Here is a 25,851-nt window from a genome sequence, read left to right on the forward strand (position 1 = left end):
GCAGCAAAAAAACAATCTGGTCAACTCGGGATATCTGACTCTGGCCATGTATTTTCACTCATGATGTGCAATGGGAAGGGCTACATGCCCTGACCTCCATTCCCTGCTGGGGGTAAAAAAGCTGATTATTCTTCTCCCATCCTTGGTTATCAAGTACAAGTGCAAGGCATAGATATAAGCTCTTGATGTTTCTACAATGTCTAGTTAATGTTAGATCAATATGTTGTTGATGTTTTCTACCCATCTTCTATGTGGTCGTGCTCTGGCTTTCTATCCATTATGGTTTTGTATATAAGCTTTTTGAGGCAGCTTGTTCCAATAGTCTAGTGGTTGGTTAGAGCAGCAAGCTAAGAAACAGAGAAGACAGGGTTCAAATCCTGCTGATGGTCTTTGCGATCTTAGTTAAGTCATCTGCTATTGTCTCAAGTGTAAACTTAGGTATTACAAAGATGTTTTTGTGTCTATGGGAAAAATCCTTTGCAAAGGAGGCACTTGAGTGTAACCCCTCTAGGAGCAGGGAAGTACCTATATAGAAACATGATGGCAGAAAAATACCATTACAGCTTATCTAGTCTGCCCATCCATACCAACTATTCAGCTTTACACTCCCTCATAGATCCTCTGGGGTAGATTTTCAAACCGCGCGATTTGACGTACTTTTGCTGGCACATCAGGCGCCAGCAAAAGTACGCGGGATTTTAGTAGATACGCGCGTAGCCGCGCGTATCCGCTAAAATCCTGGATTGGCGCACGCAAGGCTATCGATTCTGTATAGCCGGCGCGCGCCAAGCCGCGCAGCCTACCCCTGTTCCCTCCGAGGCCGCTCCGAAATCGGAGCGGCCTCGGAGGGAACTTTCTTTTGCCCTCCCCTCACCTTCCCCTCCCTTCCCCTACCTAACCCACCCGCCCGGCCCTGTCTAAACCCCCCCCCTTACCTTTGTCAGGGGATTTACGCCTCCCGGAGGGAGACGTAAATCCCCGCGCGCCAGCGGGCCGCTAGCGCGCTGGGACGCGACCTGGGGGCGGGTATGGAGGGCGCGGCCATGCCCCCAGACTGCCCCGGGCCGTAACCACGCCCCCGGGCCCGCCCCCAAAATGCTGCCGACATGCCCCCAAAACGCCGCGCCGACTGGGCACGCCCCCGACATGCCCCCCTCGCCAAACCCCGGGACTTACGCGAGTCCCGGGGTCTGCGCGCGCCGGTAGGCCTATTGAACATAGGCGCACCGGCGCGCAGGGCCCTGCTCGCCTAAATCCGCCCGGATTTGGGCGGATTTAGGCGAGCAGGGCTCTTAAAATCCGCCCCTCTGTGTTTATCCCATGCTTTCTTGAATTCAGATTTATCTTTTTCTCCACCACTTCCATAGGGGGGCTGTTCCATGCATCCACTACCCTCTCTGTAAAGAAATATTTCCTTAAGTAACCCCTTATTTGCCAGGGTCACCTTCCCAGACCTGGGGAGCACTGGTCCAACTCAACCAGGGTGGGGGAAATCTCACACTCTCTGGATACTATGAGTTCGGGGATAGGATCACCTGCAAGGCTCAAACTGGGTTGAGGATATTCCCACAAAAAAAACCCAATGTCTAGGCCATAACTGTGCTTTAAAAAAAAGTACCATACTTAAAAAGTGAACCAATTCAGGAACACAAACAAAATGTTAAGTTCACAGTCTATTACAGTAGTAAAAATCTGAAAAAAAATACAGGGCAAATCCATAAGTCACAGACCACACTCACCCAGCCACTTATTCCTTCCCAGTTATTCTTATATCTTTTCTCAGGTTGGTCCTCTATGTTTCCAGACAAGAAAAATAGTCTCTCTCCCAATTCTTCCCCTCAAACTTCATTTTACTGTTCCTTATCTCAGGGTCACTATCAATTTCTCTTCTCACAGTTCATTTACTTACACTGCTCATGGAATAATTCCAAGGTGACTCACCCCTTTATCTAGGTGAATGCAGATTCCCCAGCCCTGCACTGAAGCTCTACACAGGTATCTTCTTCCTTTAGTCCTGTAGGCCTCCAGCACAGCTACTTTTTTTTTTTTTACTCCAAGCTCTACTTTTTCAAACTTCTCCTTCTCTCAAACTCCTTTTTTCTCAGATTCCTTTTTAAATCGACTCCTTTGAGGGCTTTTAGAAGCACCTTAGCTCCTAGGTTACTCCTTGAGGGCTTGTTGAAGCACTCCAAACTCCTCCCAGCTTCTAAACTCTCCAAATCTCCTCTTACTGTGGCCCCACAGCGAGTAGCATCTGACTCAGACCCTCCAGAGATTCCTTCCTCTGAGACCCCCTTGCTCAGAGATCAGCCCTGGTTCCATGTGCAACACTCTTTTTGTACTCCCAATTGTACATACCCCTCTAGGGTAAGGTCCACATTGTCACTCATACCTTTGAACTCCAGATGAACCTTCATGAGTTAGAAAATTCCCCATGTTAATCATAGGAGCTGCTCCTCTACCAATGCTGATCTCCCTCTGCCAGCTGGCGGCCAGTAGGGCCACACTTAGAATACTCTTCAGTCTATCCCCTTTCACCCTCATCCCATGATCTCAGGTTCTAGAGTCTCCTTCCCTTTGAAAGAAGCCTGCCTCTTGTGCATGGAAACTTTAGAGGTATTTAAATGTCTGTATCATATCCCCTGTATTTCTCCTTTTTCATGTTTAGATCTTTAGGTCTGTCTCCATTTGTTTTAGAACAAAGACCACTGTCCATTTTAGTAGCCATCCTCTGGACCAACTCCAGCTGGCTTATATCCTTTTAAATATTCGGTCTTCGGAACTATATACAGTATTCCAAAAAAGGTCTCAGAACTTATACCTGAATGTAACCGTCCTTGAGCAACCATTGAAAAGGCATGAGCTTAATAAATATATAAATAAAATGTCCAACCCACATTGTTTGTTACTATCTTATAATGTAGGACAAATTGTAAGCTTATTCTATGGTAAATCTCTCCATTTCTGATACTTTCTCTTCATATTACTTCCAGTTTCTGTTAATAATAATATTTCATGTATATCCCACCTTTCATAACACTTCCAAACAGATTACATTCAGGTGCTGAAGGTATTTTCCCTGTCCCCAGAGGGCTTATACTCTAACTTTATACCGGAGGCAATGATGGATGAAGTGAGCTTCCCAAGGTCACAAGGAGCAGCAGGAGGATTTGAACCCTGGCTTCAGTGGCTCACAGCCCTGCTGCTCTAAACCCTAGGCTGCTCCTCCTCCTGGTGTTTGTTGCTAGTTTCTGTTCATGGATTGATGTTAGCGACCACGTTTGGCTCTGATAACAGTATTGATATGAAAATAGCTCTGCATCAGTCAGTGGCGTAGCCAGAATTGATTTTTTGGGTGGGCACAAGGTTAACATGGGTGGGCTGTAGGCATGCAGGTCTACTAGTTGTTTTTTTTACTGATAAATAATGCCAAATTATGCAGCATAGCATTCACATCTACGGCTAAGTATGAGGTTTACTTAATGATACAAACATAATTCACGGTGATTTGTGGTACTTTAGCCTTCTTATTATTACGATTTTATACATGGCTCCTACCTGTCCATAAATTTTGAGAGAGCGGTTGTGTTGCTTATATTTAAATTGCTAACATCTCAAAATATAGATATATATTTTTACCTTTGTTGTCTGATCTTTGTATTTTTCTAATCAGTTGGTCCTGGTCTCTTTTTCCCATTTTTTCCCTTATAGCTCATTTCCTAATTCCTTTTCAGTGTCTTTCTTTTATTACTGTCTTCTTCCCTTCCACACACACACACACACACACACACATACACACTTTCTCTCACAGACTCCCTTCTCACACACTCAAGCTGTCACTCTCATATGCTCTCCCCCCCCCCCCCCCCCCCCCACAAGCTCACATTCTCAGCAGACACACATACAAGTTCTCACTTTCTCACCCCTCCCCAGGCTTATATTCTTATGCACACACACAGACGCACATCCAGGCACCCATTCTCACCCACACACATAAACCCAGACTCCCATTCTCACCCACAAACCCATGCTCCCAGTCTCACCCACACATATTCAAGCTCCCATTCTCATCCATACATATACACATTTAAGGTCCTATTCTCACCCACACAAACACACATTCAAGCACCCATTCTTATGCACATATTCAAGCTTCCATTCTCACCCACCCACACAAACCCAGGCTCTCATTCTCACCCATATATACACACATTCAAGCTCCCATTCTCACCCACCCACAAACCCAGGCTCCCATTCTCAACCACACATACACACATTCGAGCTCCCATTCACCCACATATTCAAGCTTCCATTCTCACCCACATACACACACAGGCTCCAGTTTTCACCCACACACACACTCCCATTCTCATCCACACATACACATTCAAGCACGTGCACAGCTTCCGCTTTCTCCCCCAGAGCAGGAAGATCAGCTGCCTCTCCTGCTGCCACCGGCCTCCTGCTATCTTCGGGCGTCCGAACTTCCTGTCGGGGGGGGGGCGGAAGCGCAGCGCACAACGTCCGCTTCCTCCCTCCCCCCCCCCCCAAGCAGGAAGATCGGCCCGCCGCCCGAAGATAGCAGGAGGCCGGTGGCAGCAGGAGAGGCAGCTGATCTTCCTGCTTTGGGGGAGAAAGCGGAAGCTGTGCGCGGCGCTTCCGCTCCCCCAAACAAGAAATTCGGCGGGCCGTTTGGTCCGAAGATAGCAGGAGGCCGGTGGCAGCAGGAGAGGCAGCTGATCTTCCTGCATTGGGGGGAGGAAGCGGAAGCTGCGCGCGGCGCTTCCGCCCCCCCCGAACAGGAAGACCGGTTGGCCATACGGCCGCAGCAGCGCTGCCCCACGTGTGCCGTGATGGCGCGCGAGGCGTGGGTTCTCTTGTTCGCTGTCGCGGGGATGGGATCCCGCGACAGCCTTGCAGTTCCGGTGCCAGTTGGGTGGGCCTGGGACTAAATTGGGTGGGCACCTGCCCACCCAGGCCCACCCGTGGCTACGCCACTGGCATCAGTGGGTTGCTTTCATTACGATTAAAGCAACCCCACTGATGCTGAAAAGCGATTTCAAAACATGGACCTGTGGTCTGGGATCGAAACAAAGGGGATAAATATCAATTATCATCAAAAGGAAAAAGCTGTAAAAAAAAATAAATATGGTGCTACTTATGGACATAATGGACTACTCCAGGGACCGATGATTATATATAGGGCATGGTTCCTGGCACTGATGAATTAAAGCCTTGGTGAATCCAGTATGAAAGTCCTATTTAATAGCTTGTATTACGCACAGCTGAATCTTTGAAAGTATTATCATCGTGGGAGAGAGTCTAGATTTACTTATTACTCCATGGAATATAAAACAGGAAGAAAAAATGGCCAGATTAGACCGGCTTTGCACTTTTATGTGCCATCATATTTTTCCTTTTTATTCCCATACAGCGTATGGCTGCTGTAACAAACACGCTTCCTGTTAGAAACAGCTAAAGAGCTGCACTTGGTTTTTTTTAACCTTCTAGTGCCAAGATTGAAACGTATGACTGTCCTTCATAGGCTATAATTAAAAGAGGAAAAAAAGACACAAATAAGGACCCCGTTTAAAAAGTTTTCCACAGGCACGGTGAGGGGGTAATTTTCAAAAGAGTTTACGCACATAAATTCTAAGTTCGTTCTCACAAATGGCCTTTTAAAATTTACACGTAAACGTACACGCAAAAGCGATTTTGCATGTCCTTCCACATGCACTACAAAGAGGCATTCTGGGGGATGGAGCTGGAGCGGGGAATCCGATTTACACGCATGCATTCAACCTTTGAAAGCACGCGCCTAAGCGTGGGAGCCCCTGGTGACACCTGCTCCTGCAGTGGTGTCGTTTTGTTCATGCAGGGGTCAGCACTGGATCCGTGCACATCTCTGCGTATTTTCAGTGCCAGTTAACGTGCATCGGTTCGCTTAGGGATTTCTGGCTGAAGTCCGTGGGTAGAAAGCATTGACGGAGATTAACGTACATGGAAAATTGCTGTCAGAATGGGAGAAATAAATGAAGGTCCACCCCCAGCTTGAACATGCCAAGGTTGGAGATGATGGCAGATAACAACCAATTGGCCCATCCGCTCTGCTCAGTGGTCTTCCTCTCTAGTTCCCTACCATTTTGGGTAGATAACCAAATGCTTTCACATACATAAACCGACACCTGCTCCCTGGGAATTAATTTCCTGCAACTTCAGGCAGGGGGAGAAAAGTCCACTGAAAAAAAAAATGCAAGAAGTAAACCCTTGTGCATAAAGCTCCATACAACTTTCAAGTGATCCTTAAAGCTAGTTTTTAGGGGCAAATGTCCCAAGGTGCTTTTTTGCTCAAACAATATTGCATGTCAAAATTTTCCTTTTGAGATACTTTAGGTAATTGATGCCTCTGATAAATTATACCATGTTTCAAGATTCTGTAAATATAACGGCATGTGGAGTTTTGGTGGTGGTGGTGGGGGGGGGGGGGTGTTACCCTACATTTGTTCAATCCTTGAAGATGCCACTGACTAATCATACACGGAGGAAATTGAAGGAAAAAGGTTTTTAAAAAAATGTTGCCTTAAACCAAAAGTGAGCACACATTATGTTTCCTGTGCAGCCATTTTATCCTGTAAGTTGTTTGTGGCCCTGTAGGCTGTAAAACTGTGAGGTGCACAGTAGGAAGTCACCATGCAGCAAAGCTGAAAATCCTCCTGCCGAATATATAGCAATTAAAAGGAAAATGGCATTGGACCAGAGGGCTTCAGAGCAGCCATTTATGTGGCCTGGGAATTCTGAAATACCTTCTGAAAAACCAAGCATCCTTTCCCACGGGTGCAGATCCCCATAAAGGAGACACATCTGGAGTGACACCCTGTTACCCTGCAGTCTTACTAATCAGTAAAATGGTCTCCCATTTGGCATCTATTGGAAAAAAAAAACAAACCCCAATCCTTGGCAAATTAGCCCTGTGTATCTCTCGGTGCCTCTAATCCATTCTGTACATGCAGATGCTAAAATCCTTAATTTTTTTCTTTTTTTTTATAGCTTTGAGTTGAGAATAATAATCTGGAACACCGAAGATGTCATTTTAGAGGATGAGAATATCTTCACCGGCCAAAAATCGAGTGATATCTACGTTAAAGGGTAGGTTCATCCAGTCAATGGCCGTCAATCTCATTATTTCCTTGCTTATACTGTACGGCGAGACTGTTTTCCCCTCTGAGCTTTCATTATAGTGATGGTTTTCTTGCATTTGCGCTGTTTAAAAATGAAAGCAGAAATAAACACATCTTTCTCAAGAGGCACTCATCACCCAAGTAACACTAAGATTTGATACAGCAGTCTCCTCATAACGTTGCATGCGAATTTGATGTGTCTCTTTTCGTTAACCGGATCGGTTTCTTTGGGATAAAGGCAGCAATTCACAGTGCAACCTCTGCCAGACACTTCTGAAGTGAAACTAGCCAAGAAAGAATTAGAAGAGATAGTGGATCAGCCGTACTTTTTAGAACAGCATCCTGTCCTGAGGAGAAAAACAGGAAACGATCGAGTCTGAGGGCATACAGCCTCCTGAATGATTGACTACAATTGTGCAGGTTCTACTTTGGGTGATGTGTTCTCCATGACTAGAACAGAGCTCAGAAGATCTTCTGCTAGTGGACCGCCTTCCTTATTATAGGCTTCATATACACCTACACCCCACCTCCCGCCCCCTGCCCCAATACACGCACACACACACACACACATTAAGATCATAAGAACATAAGAAATTGCCATGCTGGGTCAGGCCAAGGGTCCATCAAGCCCAGCATCCTGTTTCCAACAGAGGCCAATCCAGGCCATGAGAACCTGGCAAGTACCAAAGTACCAAACTCTATCTTTAGGTAGTTAAACTGACCCTTTTCTTCTCTTGCCTTTCTACAAGCCCTTCCACCCCACCTCCTAGGGTTGCCAACATTTCCACAGACCAGGACTGGAGGAGCGGGGAGAAGAGAAGATATTAATTGCATACATTTTAGATCTTGCCGGCAAACTGCCTAAACAAATGTATCTGTGAGTATACATTAAAGGGCAATAAAGAACTGACAGGCTGCACACAGGCAACAGTTTCTCTTCCAGGGGGCCCCCCTGCCACTCAGCTGCTCCCCGTTATCTCGTGGATTATTAGGGGGAGGAGGGTGGCACACACTTTTTCCTGTGTCCCTCTCTCATAACATACGTGCTCCCTCTCTCATGATCTCAGAAGGTCAAGCTGGGCAGGGAAGGTGGGGGGGGAAAAAAGGGGGAGAACCAGGGCTGTCAGAAGAGGCAAGCAACTGCCCAGGCTGCCGAGCCCAGAGAGCACTAACGCAGCTCATCAGAGAGCTGGCCACTAGTGCTGCCTGCCACCATTGTGGTGGAACAAGCCTTCCTTAGCTCCTATACGGCTGCTGGCTCAGCTGGCCAGTCATGTCATCCAAGGAGGCACTGCCTGCCCTCACCCGCCACCCCCCTCAGCCGTATTACCTACATTGGCCAGAGCACTGGGCAGCCCACTAATAGGCCTGAAGGGAGCAGTGAGATAATAAGCTGGGGGGGGGGGGGGAGGAAAACTGGGTTCAGGGCAGGGGATGCTGGTCACGGAAAGGGCTGGAAAAGGGATTCAGGAATGGGCAGAGAGGAGAAGGGGGGTCATTGCAGTACATTATAAGTTTTTGTTTAATATCAGGTAAATTCCAAGTCGTTACGGGACATGGCGAGGGTCCAGAGTGAGACCCGAGGGAGGAAGGTGCAGCCTGTAGTGCAACTTCCCAGACAGTCGCAGCTATCGGGTGGACTGAGTAATGGACCCTGTGGCCCATTCCTTTCCTCCAGGCCCCCCCCCCCCCGTGTCACAACCCTACCCCTGCTCTCTGTCACCTCTGTGTCTCTCCCCTCTCCTCACCCTGTACCTCCAGCTGTCTGTCTGTCTCTCCACCTTCTCCTCTGAGCAGTGAGCCTGTATCTGTCTCGCCTGGCTCCTGCAGCCCCTCTCTCGGGTCCTGGCCCAGCATGCTGTGAGGAGGGGGGCGGGACCAAGAGGGTCATTGCTATGGAAATCTGTAGAGCCACTGGTGGCTGAGGGCTCAGCTGTGCCCCACCTCGTCTCCCTATGCTGTCCAATTGCAGCATAAGAAAGAAAGTTGGGGGCAGGAATACAACGCAGCGCTCCTCCGAGAGGCTCCAACCCTGCCTTTCTCTCCCTGTGACTCGGAGACCGTGGGGGAGATGAGGAGCCACCTACAAAACCCGACTTTTAGCATCCGGTCGGTACTTCTGACTGGACGCTGCACCGCATGCCTGAAAACCTGACTGTCCAGCCCAAAACCTGGCAGCTGACAACCCTACCGCCAGTACCATCTCTCTGCTTTCAGGCGGCACACTCAGTGTGCTTGCAGTCCCTTCCCTACCCCTTACTTCAGTCCTCCTAATCTGCACTTCCTGTTCCAAAAGGAAGTACATTCCCACATGAAGCCGTGGAAGGGCAGCCACGGGGATTCCGCTAGCCACGGCAAGGCCACCAACATTCTTCGTGGGCTAGCCAGATATTCTCTGTAGGATACACAGGGTAGGCTGCACTAAGCATATTTCTTCCCACAGACGTAAAATGGGGAAACATTTTAAGTGCATCTGGTGTACTGCGTCCTGCCTTACTGCAGCAGGAATAGCTTTTCAGTAAGCAGCTGGTATGCCCATCTGCCCCGGGGATGCACTGTATGCCCCAGTTTTGTTCACCAGTTCAAGGGGCACAGTGGCACCCACTGCAGTGTGCAGCTATAGTCTCAGGACAACAGGCAGTGATAGATTAAACCTTTACTGGACCCTAGGCAGACATGCTTTCAGGCCCCCACCTCCTGCAAACTGCTATTCACTTCTTCCCTCACCCATCTCCCCCACCACTACCACAGACCCCATTCAATTCTTTATCCCCCATCACCCATTGTCTGACCGTCATTCGTTCTCTTTTTTCCATCTTCCCCCCTCCCCCCACCCACCAGATCACAACTTCACCCCCAGTTCATCTTTTCTGAAGCAGCCTAAGGCAAGCTGGAAAGGTACAGCTTGTGAATGCTCAGTGGCTCAGTCCCTGTGTTACTCGCGACCTACTGTTGCCACCATACCCAAGGCCTCTTCAGAAAAGGTGAACTGGTGTAGGGAGCTTGAGGAGTGAGTGGAGATCCATGCAGGGGAGTAAGAGGTGGAGATGAGCAGGGAGTGATATAGAAGGCATGGAGCTGAGGGGTGGGGAGGCCGAGAAGAGATTGGAGGGAAGGGTGGTCTGCTGAAAAGGTGGTTGGTTATCGCTGGGTTAAGGGTCTAGCCTTCCTACTTTAATTAAAATCACCGATTAACACGCCTACCCTGGCGCCAAGTCTCCCATGTCTGCAAAACGTCTGCTGCTCTCATGCAGGAGATTCCTATCAATGGCAGGAGACTTGGCAGGTCCGCAGGTCTCCTCTTGACTCTGCCCCAGTTTTTCTATGCATTAATCTGGCTCTGGGAATAGGCATCTCCCTATGATGTATGAATATCTGGCAAAAGTCATTTATAGTGAGACCACATCTGTAGGAAGGGGGGAGAAAAAAGTACATAAACATTTGGACTAAACAGTTTTATGATCAACATATAGAAATCGACATTTGAAAGCAGACATAATCACCGAAATACCAAATTATTGCACACATGACAGTATAGTGGGGGAAAAAAAAACCCCAAAACTGTATGTGAAACATGGAAGAAATGGAAAGGATGAGGGAAATCCTTGTGGAAAACCAATGTTTATTGTCTTCTTTCAGTATACCAACATGCCACATCTACCTCCACCTTTCTGTACTTTCTACAGATCCTCAAGAACAAGGACATTTACCTTGTTCGCATAAATACAAGGAGATTTCAGGGGCTGTTGCTCAGTTAGAAAATAACATTTACCTTTATTTAGTCACATTGATCTTGCTTAGAAATGTGATTTTCATATGAAGCCAAAGGAGCAGACCTTGGAATTGTTTTGTGCCATATAGAGCATAACACTTTAGGGAACAGTTTGTTAGAGTGAATAACCTTTGAGACTTAGAGAGCTGTTTCCAGTAAGGTAAATGACTTGTTGACCAGCTGTTTGGAACAGTGGCACCCAGAAGGCCTGGATTCATTTCTCATCGCAGGCTCTGCAGTCACTTAACGCCATAGGAAATGCCACCCTTCAGAGGAGAAATGGATACAATCCTGTTTACTCTTTCTCCCTAGCATAAGCATTTTCACTCCATTTAGTGTCTACCTGCAATGCCAATCTTTGAAATTGCCCGAGAGATGTTCGGCGAGGACCCGGCGTCTGCAGCAATGGCGCACGCGCTGAATTCTATAGGATTAGGTATACCCTGCAGGGATGTGCTTTCCTTCCACACAACATTTTCTGTTTCATTTTATAAAGGAAATAAAAGGAAAACTTCCAAAATTTAATTCGTGTGTTTTTGTTTCATTAATCTCTTTCTCTCTCTCCCCCCCGCCTATTAAACATGGGTAACAAATTATTTTTAAAAGCCTTCCCTCCCCCCAGGCTTGCCCCAGAATCTTATCCCATCCCTGGGGTCTGAAGGGAGTGCTACTGCCCCACCAGCGATGTAATCCAAGATGGTGCTGGTGCAGTAAAAAATGGAAAATGAAACAAAATAAAATTTAAAATACTGTGGAAAAAATTACCCCTGCCTCCCCAAAATTAAAATGTTCAGCATACACATGCCTGGTATCCAGAAAAAGGTGGTATTGCTTCTGGGCACTAAATCAAAACAATAGAGCCACTTCTCATGATGTCTCTCAATAAGCTGTATTAAAAGTGACTTTTATTTTGACATCTACAGATGTCAAAATAAAAGTCCTAAACCAGATGTCAAATAAAAGCCCCAAACCAGGGCACTTTACAGCAAAGTACACACAGGTGTGAGTGGGGAACTGGACAGAATGTGAGTTGCCCAAAGGTCTCTGGGTGTTTTAGTTCATTAATCACTCTGACCACTAGGACACATGCAACTAAATCACTCCACGGGCTGAAATTACGCTGCTATGCAGCTACCAGATCTCTTTACTGCACTCTCTTTTCAGCCTCTAAGCTGCTCATATACTCTATTTATATCAAGCAATAATACCTACCTATTCCGAAATAGCAGAAAACTACTGTGACTCATATTAGAAAAAGGTTTCACTGTATGCTGCAAATAATGCATCACAGAATGGTTATACCAAAACAAAACCAAAAAACTGGATTTCCAGTCAACTGTTCTATTTCAACATCCATCACACCTTTATCCATGGTGCTTTATTGTATCCTTACTGCTAAAAAATAAAGTACCTAACCCCACAGCATAGATACTTCAGGTCTGTAAACTAGTAAAGCTTTTGTAGACAGTAAACCCTTTGGGGCCAATTTTAAAAGTTACGCACGCGGGGTACATTTGTGCTCACCACCCGGCGCGCACAAATGTACACCCGATTTTATAACATGCGTGTGTTGCCACACGCATGCTATAAAATCCTGGGTCGGCGCGCGCAAGAGGGTGCACACTTGTGCACCTTGCGCGCGCCGAGCCCTAGGGGAGCCCCGATGGCTTTCCCCGTTCCCTCCAAGGCCGCTCCGAAATCGGAGTGGCCATGGAGTGGAACATTATTTTGGTCCCCCCCACCTTTCCCTCCCTTCCCATATCTAACCCACCCCCCAGCCCTACCTAAATTCCCCCGTACCTTATTTCGTTGCGAGGCAGGCGTAACTTGCGTGCGCCCGCCAGCTGCCTGCGCGCCATGCCCCAGCACAGGCCACTGTGCCGGAGCTCTCAGCCCCGCCCCGGCCCACCAACATGCCCCCGGACCACCCCTTTTTTCGAAGCCCCGGGACATACTCACGTCCTGGGGCTTGCACGCGCCACCGAGCCTATGCAAAATAGGCTCGGCGTGTGCAGGGGTAGGTTTTCGGGGGTTATGCGCATATCTTAAGTGCGTAACCCTTTGAAAATCTACCCCTAAGTGATGTATATGAACCCCTAATTTTGTAAGGATAAATAATCCTTATATTTTTGGGGGCGATTTTCAATAGCCCACTAGTTGCCAGGATCACACGAATCTTGTGGCTAATTAATTAAATAATTAATACTTTACATTTACTGATTTGCTCCACAAATAGGCGAACATCGGATAACGCTAGCAGGAAAGCATGCATCAACGTTTTATCGATCGACTCCATTAACGTCACTTAAAATATATGAAATCCAGCACAAAGCTGGCAACATACACAAACATCTAGCAGAGGAGCAACATCCAATGAATTCCTCATCATTCTATAAAAAATATTAATAAAATAACAAATATTTAAAATAGTTGAAACCTTGTAAAATTTGTTGCATTTCAGTATTTATTTATTTATAGAGTTTTATATACCGTCATTCGGTTTCGCCATCATAACGGTTTACAAAATACGAAGGTTACAAGTTAAAGGGAGATAACAAGGGTTTCAAAAAGGTTCAAACTATTGTTAACAAAAAGGGTATCATATACAAGTTCGACTACTGTTCAGTTTTACGATTCAATTTTTAGTTATAATACATCGTTGTGATCAGACTTTATATCTACTCTTTCTGTGGGCCGCTCTTTATTTATTTATTTATTTATTTAAAGGATTTATATACCGGAGGTTCCTGTATAATATACATATCACCCCGGTTTACAATGAACAGTAAATATCGCTTCAAGTTGGAGGCTTACAATGAACATGGTTAATCCAAATAACAGGGAAATATAAATAATAATGTTAACAATTAAGAAGTGATAATAAATAGATAATAACAATAAATACATAAATAAAATAGAAATAAATAGAAATAAATAAGTAACTAACAGTAAACATCCATGAAAAATAACAGTAAATAAGATAACAAGTTATATGAAATATGCTGGGGTAAACGGATGATATGTGACTGACTTTCTACCTGCTCTTAGCTCTGCGGGAATGCTTGTTTAAATAACCAAGTCTTAAGTTTCTTTTTAAATGTGGAGTGGCATGGTTCAAGGCGAAGGTCTGTGGGAAGTGAGTTCCAGAGTGAAGGGCCTGCTGTGGATAGGGCGCGTTTTCTCAGCGCGGATTTAGCTGGTTGGGTGATTAGTCTGTTCTGATAAGCGCTTCTGGTCGGTTTCATGGATGTGTGTAGTTGAATTTGGAATGTTAGCTTGAGAGGCGCTATGTTGTACAAGGCTTTATGTATCATCATTAAGGATTTGAATTGGATCCTGAATTTAATTGGTAGCCAGTGGAGATGAAGAAGGATTGGTGTAATATGATCTCTTTTTTTGGCATTTGAGAGGATTCTTGCTGAGGCATTAAGGACCATCTGAAGTGGTTTTGTGGTGCATGCTGGTAGGCCTAGAAGGAGGGAGTTGCAGTAGTCCAGTTTTGGGAGTATGATGGCCTGTAGTACCATGCGGAAGTCTCTGTATAGCAGGAGTGGTTTTAGTTTCTTTAAGGTTTGAAGTTTAAAGAAACATTCTTTTGTAGTGTTGTTGACGAATTTGTTGAGGCTGAATCCGCTGTCTATGATGACTCCTAGGTCTTTTACTTGTTGTGAAAAGGTATCCAGGCTTTGGCTAGTATTAAGAGTTGTGGGTGGGACATAGTTTTCCGGCGCTATAATGAGGATTTCAGTTTTTTTTGTGTTTAAGACTAGGTTGAGGCTGTTGAGGAGGTTGTTGATAGCTGAGAGACATTTATTCCAGTGTGACATAGCTTTGTGTAGTGAGTCTTCTATAGGGATGAGGATTTGTATATCATCCGCATATAGAAAATGAATTAGCTTGAGGTTGGTGAGTAATTGACAGAGAGAGATAATACAGCAGGTGAGCATTTGAAAATTCAATATGCATGCTCTGTTTTCCTCCCATGGCCTAAATACCCCACCCCACACCCCAAGAACTAAGTGTGCACACAGTGTGAAAGTCAGCTCCTCTGAGGGAGATGCTATTCATCCAGAGCAATCTAGCTGAGTAAACATTTATTCACCTGATAAATGCCTTTGAAAATTGGCCTCTTGTTGTCAGAGGTGGATTTACCCCCAATCCCCCCTCCCAAGTCATGGTGCAGGAGGGGCCCTCTGAAGTCACAGCCCTGGGAAAGGATCTTTGCCAAAGTCACAGCCAGCCTGGAGGAAGTCACCCCTCCCTACGATAACATGTCAGCAGCCAGCCCAAAATAATGACAGCTGCACAGAAGACAAGACTTCTGGTTATCAGGGCAGCCACATGTACCTCCACCGGGCAGCTCCCTACTCTGCCTATTGGGAAATCTAGCCCTACTTGTTGCTTTTCTAGGGCATTCCAAAATATAATCCCTTCTATTCTTGAATATTTGCAGCAAGATACAATAATTAATGCATTTTGAAATATTGTATTAACACTGTAAACTGCGATAGTATGACTTACATTCCTGTGGCACACTTGTGAATAAGTATACCATGACCTAATGATTGTCAAACACTTTGCGTAGATGGTTGAAGGGACTGGAAGATGATGGCCAGGAAACAGATGTTCATTACAACTCTTTGACTGGAGAAGGAAACTTCAACTGGCGCTTTGTCTATCCATTCCATTACCTGCCAGCAGATAAGCAGATGGTGGTCAGTAAGAGAGATAATATATTTTCCTTGGACAAGACAGAACGCAAAATGCCAGCAGTTCTTCTACTCCAGGTCTGGGATTTTGATAGACTTTCTTCCGATGACTTTTTAGGTAAGTGCGATACTAAATCATTATAAGCCCTCTGGGGCGGAGGTCCAAATACCTACTGTGCCTGAAATGTGACTCGCCTGAAGCATGAGTTTAGAAAGGTGCGCAATTAAATCCAAATCCTGATGGCCCAACTAGACTAATGAATACCCCTCCAGGGCTGTACTTTGACATCTTAGAAATTCATTGGTAATTTGTCCTCCAAAACACTGTGATTTCTCATCAATTCATGACAGTGAAAGTAGTGTTCACCATAATGAGTTTACCAAAAGGGACAAGTAAACAACTCTTCCCAAGCAGTCCTTTATATTTGGATGTCAGCAGATAAGTGCCATTTGGCTTATCCAGATGCCTGGATGACATATCCTTACTCTTCTAGCTAAAGATACCTCCAGGTGTCAGTCATAGAAGCTTGATCTATACTGCTCTTGTTCTGATTATCACTGGTTCTTGTTCTTCCTACCACCCAATGCACTAAAAATGTCTCCCAGCTATACAAGTCTTGATCACCTTCAGGAAATTGATCCTTATGCTTTTATTTGGAGGGGTAAGGCAGGAGATGGGACCGATTTTCCTCCTGCTCTTTTAAGCTTCTAGCTCAGTTGCAATTGGGGCTACAACTTGGTACCATGAGTTTTCATTTGCAACCAGCCATGGATTTTTTTTCCCCTAATTTATATCCCTTCCCATCTCATCTAGCCCAGTCCTCAACTGAGAGCAATGCACCAGGGATCCTACTAGAACCTGACATTCCATCCACTTTTTATCACCATTGCATGATAACCAGGACTCCCACCACTAAGGGGCTGTGAATGTTGCCACTGCAGCATCTCCAGCCTGAGCCTGCCCAGAGAGTGGAAAACCTGACTCAAGAATTGAACCCAGGTCCCAGTGCGCTGTCATTACCACTGTGCCCCCAGGCCTACCCACTCCTTATTCATGTTGTCTGTATCCTGCCCATGCTAGGTGAATTACCGTCTCTTCCAGATTCTACCCAATAGTATGCCAAGGTCCTACCGCCCATGCTGATGGTTCATTCTGCCATCTCTTCCTGAAAATTCAAAGCACCCAATGCACTACTCTGTGTAACTCCGTTTTGTTGTCTCCCCTTTTTGATACTCCTCCAAATAACATAGTAATGACAGCAGATAAAGACCAAATGGTCCATCCAGTCTGCCCAGCAAGTTGCTTATGGTAATAACGGCCACTCCATGCAGGTTATCCCCAACATCTAGCCTCAAGGGATCCAGTGTTTATCTGATGCCCTTTTGAATTAATTTACTGTTTTTGTCCTCACCACTTCTTCTGGGGAGCATTCCAGGCATCCATCAGCCTCTCGGTGAAGAAATATTTTCTGATGTTGGTTCTGAGTCATCCGTCCTGGAGTTTCATTTCATGACCTCATTCAGCATATAAGTTTCCATACCTAGACCAACACCCAAGCCCTCCCAATTTTTAGACTACCTCCCCCATCCCTAAATGAGGTGTAGTTATTTTTGTTTATTTTTTTGCAAAATCACATTTGTGAAGTGTTTTCCATACATAATTAAACTATGTCCTCATAGCTAATGAGCTGTGTTACATAATTGTGTATTGCAGTCACTCATTAGTAATGAATCTGCTTTAAACTTCACAAAAAGGAAAAAGTGTAAAAAACTAAAAAAGTTTTTTTTTAGTAAGTGCTGCTCCATGCAAGCTACCCCAAGCCTTCTGTTAAAGGCAGTAGCAACTGCCGCTCTGTGCAGGCTACCCCCAAGCCTTCTGTTAAAGGCAGTAGCAACTGCCGCTCTGTGCAGGCTACCCCCAAGCCTTCTGTTAAAGGCAGTAGCAACTGCCGCTCTGTGCAGGCTACCCCAAGCCTTCTGTTAAGGGTAGTAACAACTGCCGCTCTGTGCAGGCTACCCCAAGCCTTCTGTTAAAGGCAGTAGCAACTGCCGCTCTGTGCAGGCTACCCCCAAGCCTTCTGTTAAAGGCAGTAGCAACTGCCGCTCTGTGCAGGCTACCCCCAAGCCTTCTGTTAAAGGCAGTAGCAACTGCCGCTCTGTGCAGGCTACCCCAAGCCTTCTGTTAAGGGTAGTAACAACTGCCGCTCTGTGCAGGCTACCCCAAGCCTTCTGTTAAAGGCAGTAGCAACTGCCGCTCTGTGCAGCTACCCCCGAGCCTTCTGTTAAAGGCAGTAGCAACTGCCGCTCTGTGCAGGCTACCCCCAAGCCTTCTGTTAAAGGCAGTAACAACTGCCGCTCTGTGCAGGCTACCCCCAAGCCTTCTGTTAAGGGTAGTAATAACTGCCGCTCTGTGCAGGCTACCCCCAAGCCTTCTGTTAAAGGCAGTAACAACTGCCGCTCTGTGCAGGCTACCCCAAGCCTTCTGTTAAAGGCAGTAACAACTGCCGCTCTGTGCAGGCTACCCCCAAGCCTTCTGTTAAGGGTAGTAATAACTGCCGCTCTGTGCAGGCTACCCCCAAGCCTTCTGTTAAAGGCAGTAGCAACTGCCGCTCTGTGCAGGCTACCCCCAAGCCTTCTGTTAAAGGCAGTAACAACTGCCGCTCTGTGCAGGCTACCCCAAGCCTTCTGTTAAAGGCAGTAGCAACTGCCGCTCTGTGCAGGCTACCCCCAAGCCTTCTGTTAAGGGTAGTAACAACTGCCGCTCTGTGCAGGCTACCCCAAGCCTTCTGTTAAAGGCAGTAACAACTGCCGCTCTGTGCAGGCTACCCCCAAGCCTTCTGTTAAGGGTAGTAACAACTGCCGCTCTGTGCAGGCTACCCCAAGCCTTCTGTTAAAGGCAGTAGCAACTGCCGCTCTGTGCAGGCTACCCCCAAGCCTTCTGTTAAAGGCAGTAGCAACTGCCGCTCTGTGCAGGCTACCCCAAGCCTTCTGTTAAAGGTAGTAGCAACTGCCGCTCTGTGCAGGCTACCCCCAAGCCTTCTGTTAAGGGTAGTAACAACTGCCGCTCTGTGCAGGCTACCCCCAAGCCTTCTGTTAAAGGCAGTAGCAACTGCCGCTCTGTGCAGGCTACCCCAAGCCTTCTGTTAAAGGTAGTAGCAACTGCCGCTCTGTGCAGGCTACCCCCAAGCCTTCTGTTAAGGGTAGTAACAACTGCCGCTCTGTGCAGGCTACCCCCAAGCCTTCTGTTAAGGGTAGTAATAACTGCCGCTCTGTGCAGGCTACCCCCAAGCCTTCTGTTAAAGGTAGTAGCAACTGCCGCTCTGTGCAGGCTACCCCCAAGCCTTCTGTTAAGGGTAGTAGCAACTGCCGCTCTGTGCAGGCTACCCCCAAGCCTTCTGTTAAGGGTAGTGGCCAGGGCCGGCGGAATCATTAGGCGGACTAGGTGGCTGCCTAGGGCGCTGGAAGTGGGCAGAGCACCATAGCCCGACATGAGGGTGGCCTTCTTGAAATGGATTGAGGCTGGAGAGGCAGGCGTGGCGACAGAGACGTGGATGAGATTGCATATGCAAATTAGCACTGCACTTGCATTGTGTGCGATTTTTGCGGGAGGTGTTCAGAGAGAGATCACTGCCTAGGGCGGCTGGATACCCTTCCACCGGCAGCTGCTGTTCCATGCAGGCTAACCCCAAGCCTTCTGCTACCACCATGAGCAGAAGGCTTGGGGGGTGGGTAACCTGCATGGAGCAACATTTGTTATTCCTCTAAAGAGAAGGTTTACCGAGCAGACTAGATGCACCATTTTGGTCTTTATCTGCCATCATGCACTATGTTACTATGTGAAACAAAATAGCTTTTTGTAGTAAAATAGTTCAATTCCACAAGACAAAGGGCAAATGGCATGCATAAAAGTTCAAAAACTAGTGATTAGCAATGCCTAATGGACTTTAATACATTGATCTCAATATGACAAGTAAACTCGTTATAATTTTGGTCCATTTTGGTAGACTGCTACTAGAAATTGTCACTCAGCAATTATTCCACCTAGCAGATTATGTATATATGACAAAATGACATTTGTGGAAATTAAACACGGTGCATTATATGAGAAATACAGCATTTTGATATGTTTAAAAAGTGCAGCTTAAATTGTAATGTGTGCATACAACCTAAGTGCTTATGAAAAGGCCTAACGCTGTTTTTAAATGATATGCTAAGGTTCCATTGAACTAAACCTGAATGGATTTCCACGAGGAGCTAAGTCTGCAAAGAGTTGCGACATAAGCATGACTACAGACAAGAACGAAGAAAACAAGATTTCTATATTTCAGCAAAAGCGTATTCGAGGATGGTGGCCTTTTGTGAAAACGGGAGAACTCACTGTAAGTAACATGCTCTACTACATTTACCAGTTCATGAGAATGAAAATGTTACAAAGGCTGTCGTTTACAGCTGAAACAAAAACCTCAGTCTTATTGTAGCCTTGGCCCAAATTTGGAAACTGCAGGAATACCTTTATTGCATTTGACCTATACTGCTTAACCTCTATCATTTTTCTTAATGGGTGGATGGTCCTGAAGCACAGGATAATCTGTGATGTTATATTCCTTTAAGTAAGTGTGTAAGGCAATATAGAAACATAGAAACATAGAAATGACGGCAGAAGAAGACCAAATGGCCCATCCAGTCTGCCCAGCAAGCTTCATACATTTTTTCTCTCATACTTATCTGTTTCTCTTAGCTCTTGGTTCTATTTCCCTTCCACCCCCACCTTTAATGTAGAGAGCAGTGATGGAGCTGCATCCAAGTGAAATATCTAGCTTGATTAGTTAGGGGTAGTAGCTGCCGCAATAAGCAAGCTACACCCATGCTTATTTGTTTTACCCAGACTATGTTATACAGCCCTTATTGGTTGTTTATCTTCTCCCCTGCCGTTGAAGCAGGGAGCTATGCTGGATGTGCATCGAAAGTGAAGTATCAGGCACATTTGGTTTGGGGTAGTAACTGCCGTAACAAGCCAGCTACTCCCCGCTTTGTGAGTGTGAACCCTCTTTTCTTCTCCCCTGCCGTTGAACCTGTGAAGGTTCAACGTATAACCTGTGAAGGAGTATGGCATGGATATATAAATGTTGCGATCGGAGGCCCCACTCTCCGATTAGAGACACGAGGCCTTCGCAATCTGTTGTGAGAGCGGAGAGCCCTTGGACCACGGTACAACCTCAGGGCAAGGTTCCAAGGTATATGCTGAGGGTAGGCGAACGCATCCAGGCATGGGCTGGAAAGAAGCTTAGAAATTTGGAACACAATGGAGACTTGGAATATTTGGAGCACTCAAGCCTCCGCTGAACCTGCACGCATGAGAATGAGACCCAGCAACGCAATGCTGGTCTCTGAGTAAGCCCTCCGGCCACTCCAAAAGCCCTTTCAGACTTGCCGCTTGGGAACGGCTTGAGCACGATTTGAAGCTCCAGGGAGGAAGATTCAGAACCAATGTCAGGAAGTATTTCTTCACGGAGAGGGTGGTGGATGCCTGGAATGCCCTTCCGGAGGATGTGGTGAAGACCAGAACTGTGAAGGACTTCAAAGGGGCGTGGGATAAACACTGTGGATGCATAAAGTCAAGAGGCTGCCAATGAAGAGTGGGTGACTCGCCAGAATGATGGCTACTGCCTGGAGTCAATACCCTTATTAAATAAACATACACATGCTTACTGTGACTCCAACATCGCTCTAAGCTTCAACAGCAAGAGGAAATGTGGAAAAAAGGATTCACACTCACAAAGTGGGGGAGTAGCTGGCTTGTTACGGCGGTTACTACCCCAAATCAAATAAGCCTGATACTTCACTTTCAATGCATATACAGCATAGTTCTCTGATTCAACGGCAGGGGAGAAGAAAAACTGATACTTCACACATCCAGCAGAGCTCTCTGCTTCAACGGCAGGGGAGAAGAAAAGAGGGTTCGCACTCACAAAGCGGGGAGTAGCTGGCTTGTTACGGCGGTTACTACCCCAAACCAAATGTGCCTGATACTTCACTTTCGATGCACATCCAGCATGGCTCTCTGCTTCAACAGCATGGGAGAAGACTGATACTTCACGCATATCCAGCATAGCTCCCTGCTTCAACGGCAGGGGAGAAGAAAAACAACCAATAAGGGCTGTATAACATAGTCTGGGTAAAACAAATAAGCATGGGTGTAGCTTGCTTATTGCGGCGGCTAATACCCCTAACTAATCAAGCTAGATATTTCACTTGGATGCAGCTCCATCACTGCTCTCTACATTAAAGGTGGGGGTGGAAGGGAAATAGAACCAAGAGCTAAGAGAAACAGATAAGTATGAGAGAAAAAATGTGTGAAGCTTGCTGGGCAGACTGGTTGGGCCATTTGGTCTTCTTCTGCCGTCATTTCTATGTTTCTATGTTTCTATGAGCATCGGAACAAATGGAGGATGAGAACAGACGATGACTCTGGCGACACGGACGTGACGAAGGCACTGAAGACGTGGAACTTAGACAAAGGCACTGGAAACTAGGAACTAGACAACAACTCAGTTTCAGGTTTCAGATTCAGGTTCAAGATTCAGGTTCAGGTTTCAGATTCCAGGGTCAGGTTCAGGTTTCAGATTCAAGAACAGAATGAGCCCTGCACTGCAGCACTCCCTACACAGCCTGTGGGCTAGTCAGGGACCTCGCCAAATGTGGAGCAAACTCAGGACTTGCAACATGACAAAGGCTCTGGGAGAGTCCTGACCTGCTGCGTGCTCTACACAACCCTTGGCCTGGTAGCGGACCATGCCAAAATGGAACAGACTCTGGACTTGAGACTTGGGACATGGATGGACACTAGGACAAGGCACTCCGAAGACCAGGAACAGGATTCAGGGACTCAGGACTCAGAACCAGAGATGGGACCCCGGTGTTTAAAAACAAGGGACTTCTGGAGATTTGACCAGCGGTCTTGAACACAGGCTTTTGAAAATTGCTAAGATAGTATGTTACATTTTCGTGAGTAACTCCTTCTGTGTGTCCTGTTGAGGAGCAGCCATGCCCAGCAGAGATATTGGCAGTGAGAGGATCGGCACGTCAATTTGATAGCAAGCCAACATTACTGCCCTTGGGTCTCCTGGTAAGATGGGTATGCAGGGCAGAATTAGCGACTCTTAGTGAGTTATTAGGGCAAGATTACAGGTTTCTGCACCTGAGAAGTAGGCTTATGTGTGGTATATCAAATCAAATAAATAATAACAATATTAATAATGAGAATTCAAGGCAGGCAGCTTTCATATTCCCAAAAAGTGGCAACACTGTTAGTAGCTTGGGACAGAGGAATGAAGCCTGGCATAGGGAAGAGGGTACCCTCAGGAGACACAAATAGATACTGAATGTACAGAACTGTTTTGACTAGATGGCATTCATCTGTCCAATATGAACCAAGATTTATTTCGTCACAGCTTGAAAAGAGTTATTGAGCGGTAACTAAAATGGAATAATAATAAGTAATTATATGGCTGCAGCTTCTAGCTATTAAGAGGACTGGGCTAGCCATGTTCTGGCTACTCAGGTCCTGTAGTGGAGTACCTGGGCCTTGGATGTGAGATTTACTTAGGGAGGGGATGGAGCTACCTGGATATTAACTTTGTGGGCATAGTTTGGGTTTGTCTTCTGTCTGGGCTACACTTGCCCCAGTTTGCTGGTAAACTGACAACCCCTGGTATGTTCATGCAATAGCCCAGAGTGCTGGTGCCTTGCTTGCATGGGATCAGCTAGACAGTAAAGCCAAGCCATTACTTCCCCAAAAAGACCATGGCCTTGCTTGCTCGGGTACATAGTTAGATGTTTATGTTGCTAATACTAATAAAGTTGTGGCCATATAATATTCCAATCAATTTCTGTGTTGGGTGTCTCTATATCAAGTCTGTGTGTATACTTAAGTTTAAGCAAATTCCCCTTCCTCCCCAAGCACTGAGTTGCAGGGCTGGTGCTGCCCATTAGGTGAACTAGGCAGTCGCCTAGGGCGCCAACCATTAGGGGGGCGCTGAAAAGCAGTCATGTTAAGCCGCGAGCAGAGCCTATCCTGCTCATGGCAGAGAAGGAGTAGAGACTCGGCGGGCCATGAATGGCATCTCAGCGAATGAGGTAGGAGTCGGAGGCCGAGACCAGGGAGGACACGACCGGGGCAGGGGCATGTGACTTGGGGGGCAACTGGGGGGGAGGGGCAGGCGCAAGGCAGAAGGTTAGCATAGAGCGCCTAATATTCTTGCACCAGCCCTGCCGGGTTGGTCATTGTTGCACAGTTTGGCTAACAATTTGCAACTAGAAGTAAGCATGTTTATTGTTCGCATATGTTCATCTTGGTTTCTCAGGTTCCCTGTGCCGCTCTGTAACGCCCTTTTCTCATGCAGCCTCTTCTCTCACCTCTCGTTGGCTGCATCCATCAGTGTACCTGCATACACGTGCAAGTAGGGAGCCAGAGTATGGGCCACAGGAACTGGCAGCTCCACACTCTGCCTGCAGTGTTAGCAGCAGGGGCCGGGAAGCAATATCATCAGCTGAGTAGCCTCAGTGGATGCTAGGCAGCGGTGAAGGGTTCACACCATCTGCTGGTGGGAGGACCACATAACCTCTAAATGGGAGATTTTCAGGCCAATGCAGATGACACTAGTAGAAAGAAAAGAAGTGTTGCATTGAAATGAGTAGCATTCCTCTCCAAAATATCATTGCAAGCAAATAAACAAGATTTTCCTATTAATTGTCTTATTTATAAAGAACTAAGTAAATTGCTTCCTGCCTCTAGAATATCAAAATAAAAAAAGAGGACATTTATAAGTGAACAAAATCTTTTTACCCAGCATTTTTAAAATATGCATTCTAGATGTAGCCAGTGCTGTCTGCAGGTTACTTGTCAGAGGACAGGAGAAATCACAGACTGATTGGGCGCATTGCGGTGATAAGGATGGTGTGGTAGACCCCCACATACCAACATATCCTTTTGCTAGTATAAAAAACCAAGCATGCACAGAGTGGACTGTAATTGAGAGGAAAATAAATCAAGTTGTTTTTATTGACTTGACAGATGTAGAAGCAAAATTTCTAGGTAATGCCAGATTAGTTTTATTGAACTACTGAGCAAAATGTAATTACTTTGGTTGTGCTATTGAAATAAAAACCCGTACCACATGGAGCCCAGGGGACCATATTTAGAATCTTTTATCTATTTACCAAGATCTGTAGCTCCTGAACTTTTATTTGGCACTTCTTTTCCTGAAAGTTTGCTTGTCTTTTGAGACAATATTTGTGTTGAAGAGACCGGATGAAAGACAGATGCTGCTTTTTATAAACAAAGTAACTCGCCAAGAGATCATTGGGTATTTTGCGGGAGCTATTATATCTTCATTCATTTTTATTCTTTGCACTCAGCTCTCAAATGTTTGCTATGGAGGGTCAGGCAGTTGTAGCATTTAAGAGAATTGAAGAACTTTATCAACCACTAGTGGATAATTTAAAGGATATGTTTATTCTCTAAAGAAAGAGATTGTCCTGATGTTTTTATTTCATATATTACAAGTAAGCTTGGATAAAGTTTTACTTTTTTTTTTTTTTGCAAAATACTTTTTTATTTCGGAGAAGCAGCAGAAACAAATACAGAACATAGTAACCATAAGCAGTCAGTAAGTACCATGGCAATCACAGAAAAAAACGTATAGGGAAAATGACTGCGACTCTCCTTTTCTATTTATGTTATGGACCCCTCCCCCCCACCAGCCCCATACTCAACAAGCAGGGGAACTCCCTAACACACATACCCCCATGCACACCATTCACACCCCCATGCATCCACCCCCCTCCCCTACCATCCCCCGAGTGATTACATATTTATCGTAACGAGGAGCACCCATAGCAGCTGAGAGACCTATGATATCCATACAGGCAGATAGACAAAGTCAGTGAGGGTACATTGAATGTCTCGTGGCAATAAGGTAAACAAACAGCCCAGAGATGACAGTATTCTTTACTCATCTTCCTACTGCCTACTTTGTAATCCATTCACTCCATCTGGATGGTGTTATGGAAGGCGACGTCAAGGGCTCTATCCAAATGTCCAAAATTGTGCGGCATGCCAGTACGTCCAAACCGGTCGTGTGCAGAGGAGTACTTCGGTAAGGATCCTTTTAATCCGGCCAAGAGCAGTGCC

At 46.1% G+C, this 25,851-nt stretch overlaps 1 protein-coding gene across 1 annotated transcript in view; it reads left to right on the forward strand.

Annotated features, from left to right (window-relative positions):
- FER1L6 (fer-1 like family member 6) overlaps positions 1-25,851 on the forward strand; it is a 277,132-nt gene that overhangs the window by 228,661 nt on the left and 22,620 nt on the right. The window contains exons 37-39 of the mRNA XM_029591997.1: positions 7,048-7,146; positions 15,536-15,777; positions 19,875-20,038. Of these exons, the coding sequence (XP_029447857.1) occupies positions 7,048-7,146; positions 15,536-15,777; positions 19,875-20,038 (505 nt within the window). The remainder of the gene's footprint in view (positions 1-7,047; positions 7,147-15,535; positions 15,778-19,874; positions 20,039-25,851) is intronic.

The sequence above is a fragment of the Rhinatrema bivittatum genome, chromosome 2 (genome assembly GCF_901001135.1).
Source record: "Rhinatrema bivittatum chromosome 2, aRhiBiv1.1, whole genome shotgun sequence".
In the NCBI taxonomy this organism is placed as follows: domain Eukaryota; kingdom Metazoa; phylum Chordata; class Amphibia; order Gymnophiona; family Rhinatrematidae; genus Rhinatrema; species Rhinatrema bivittatum.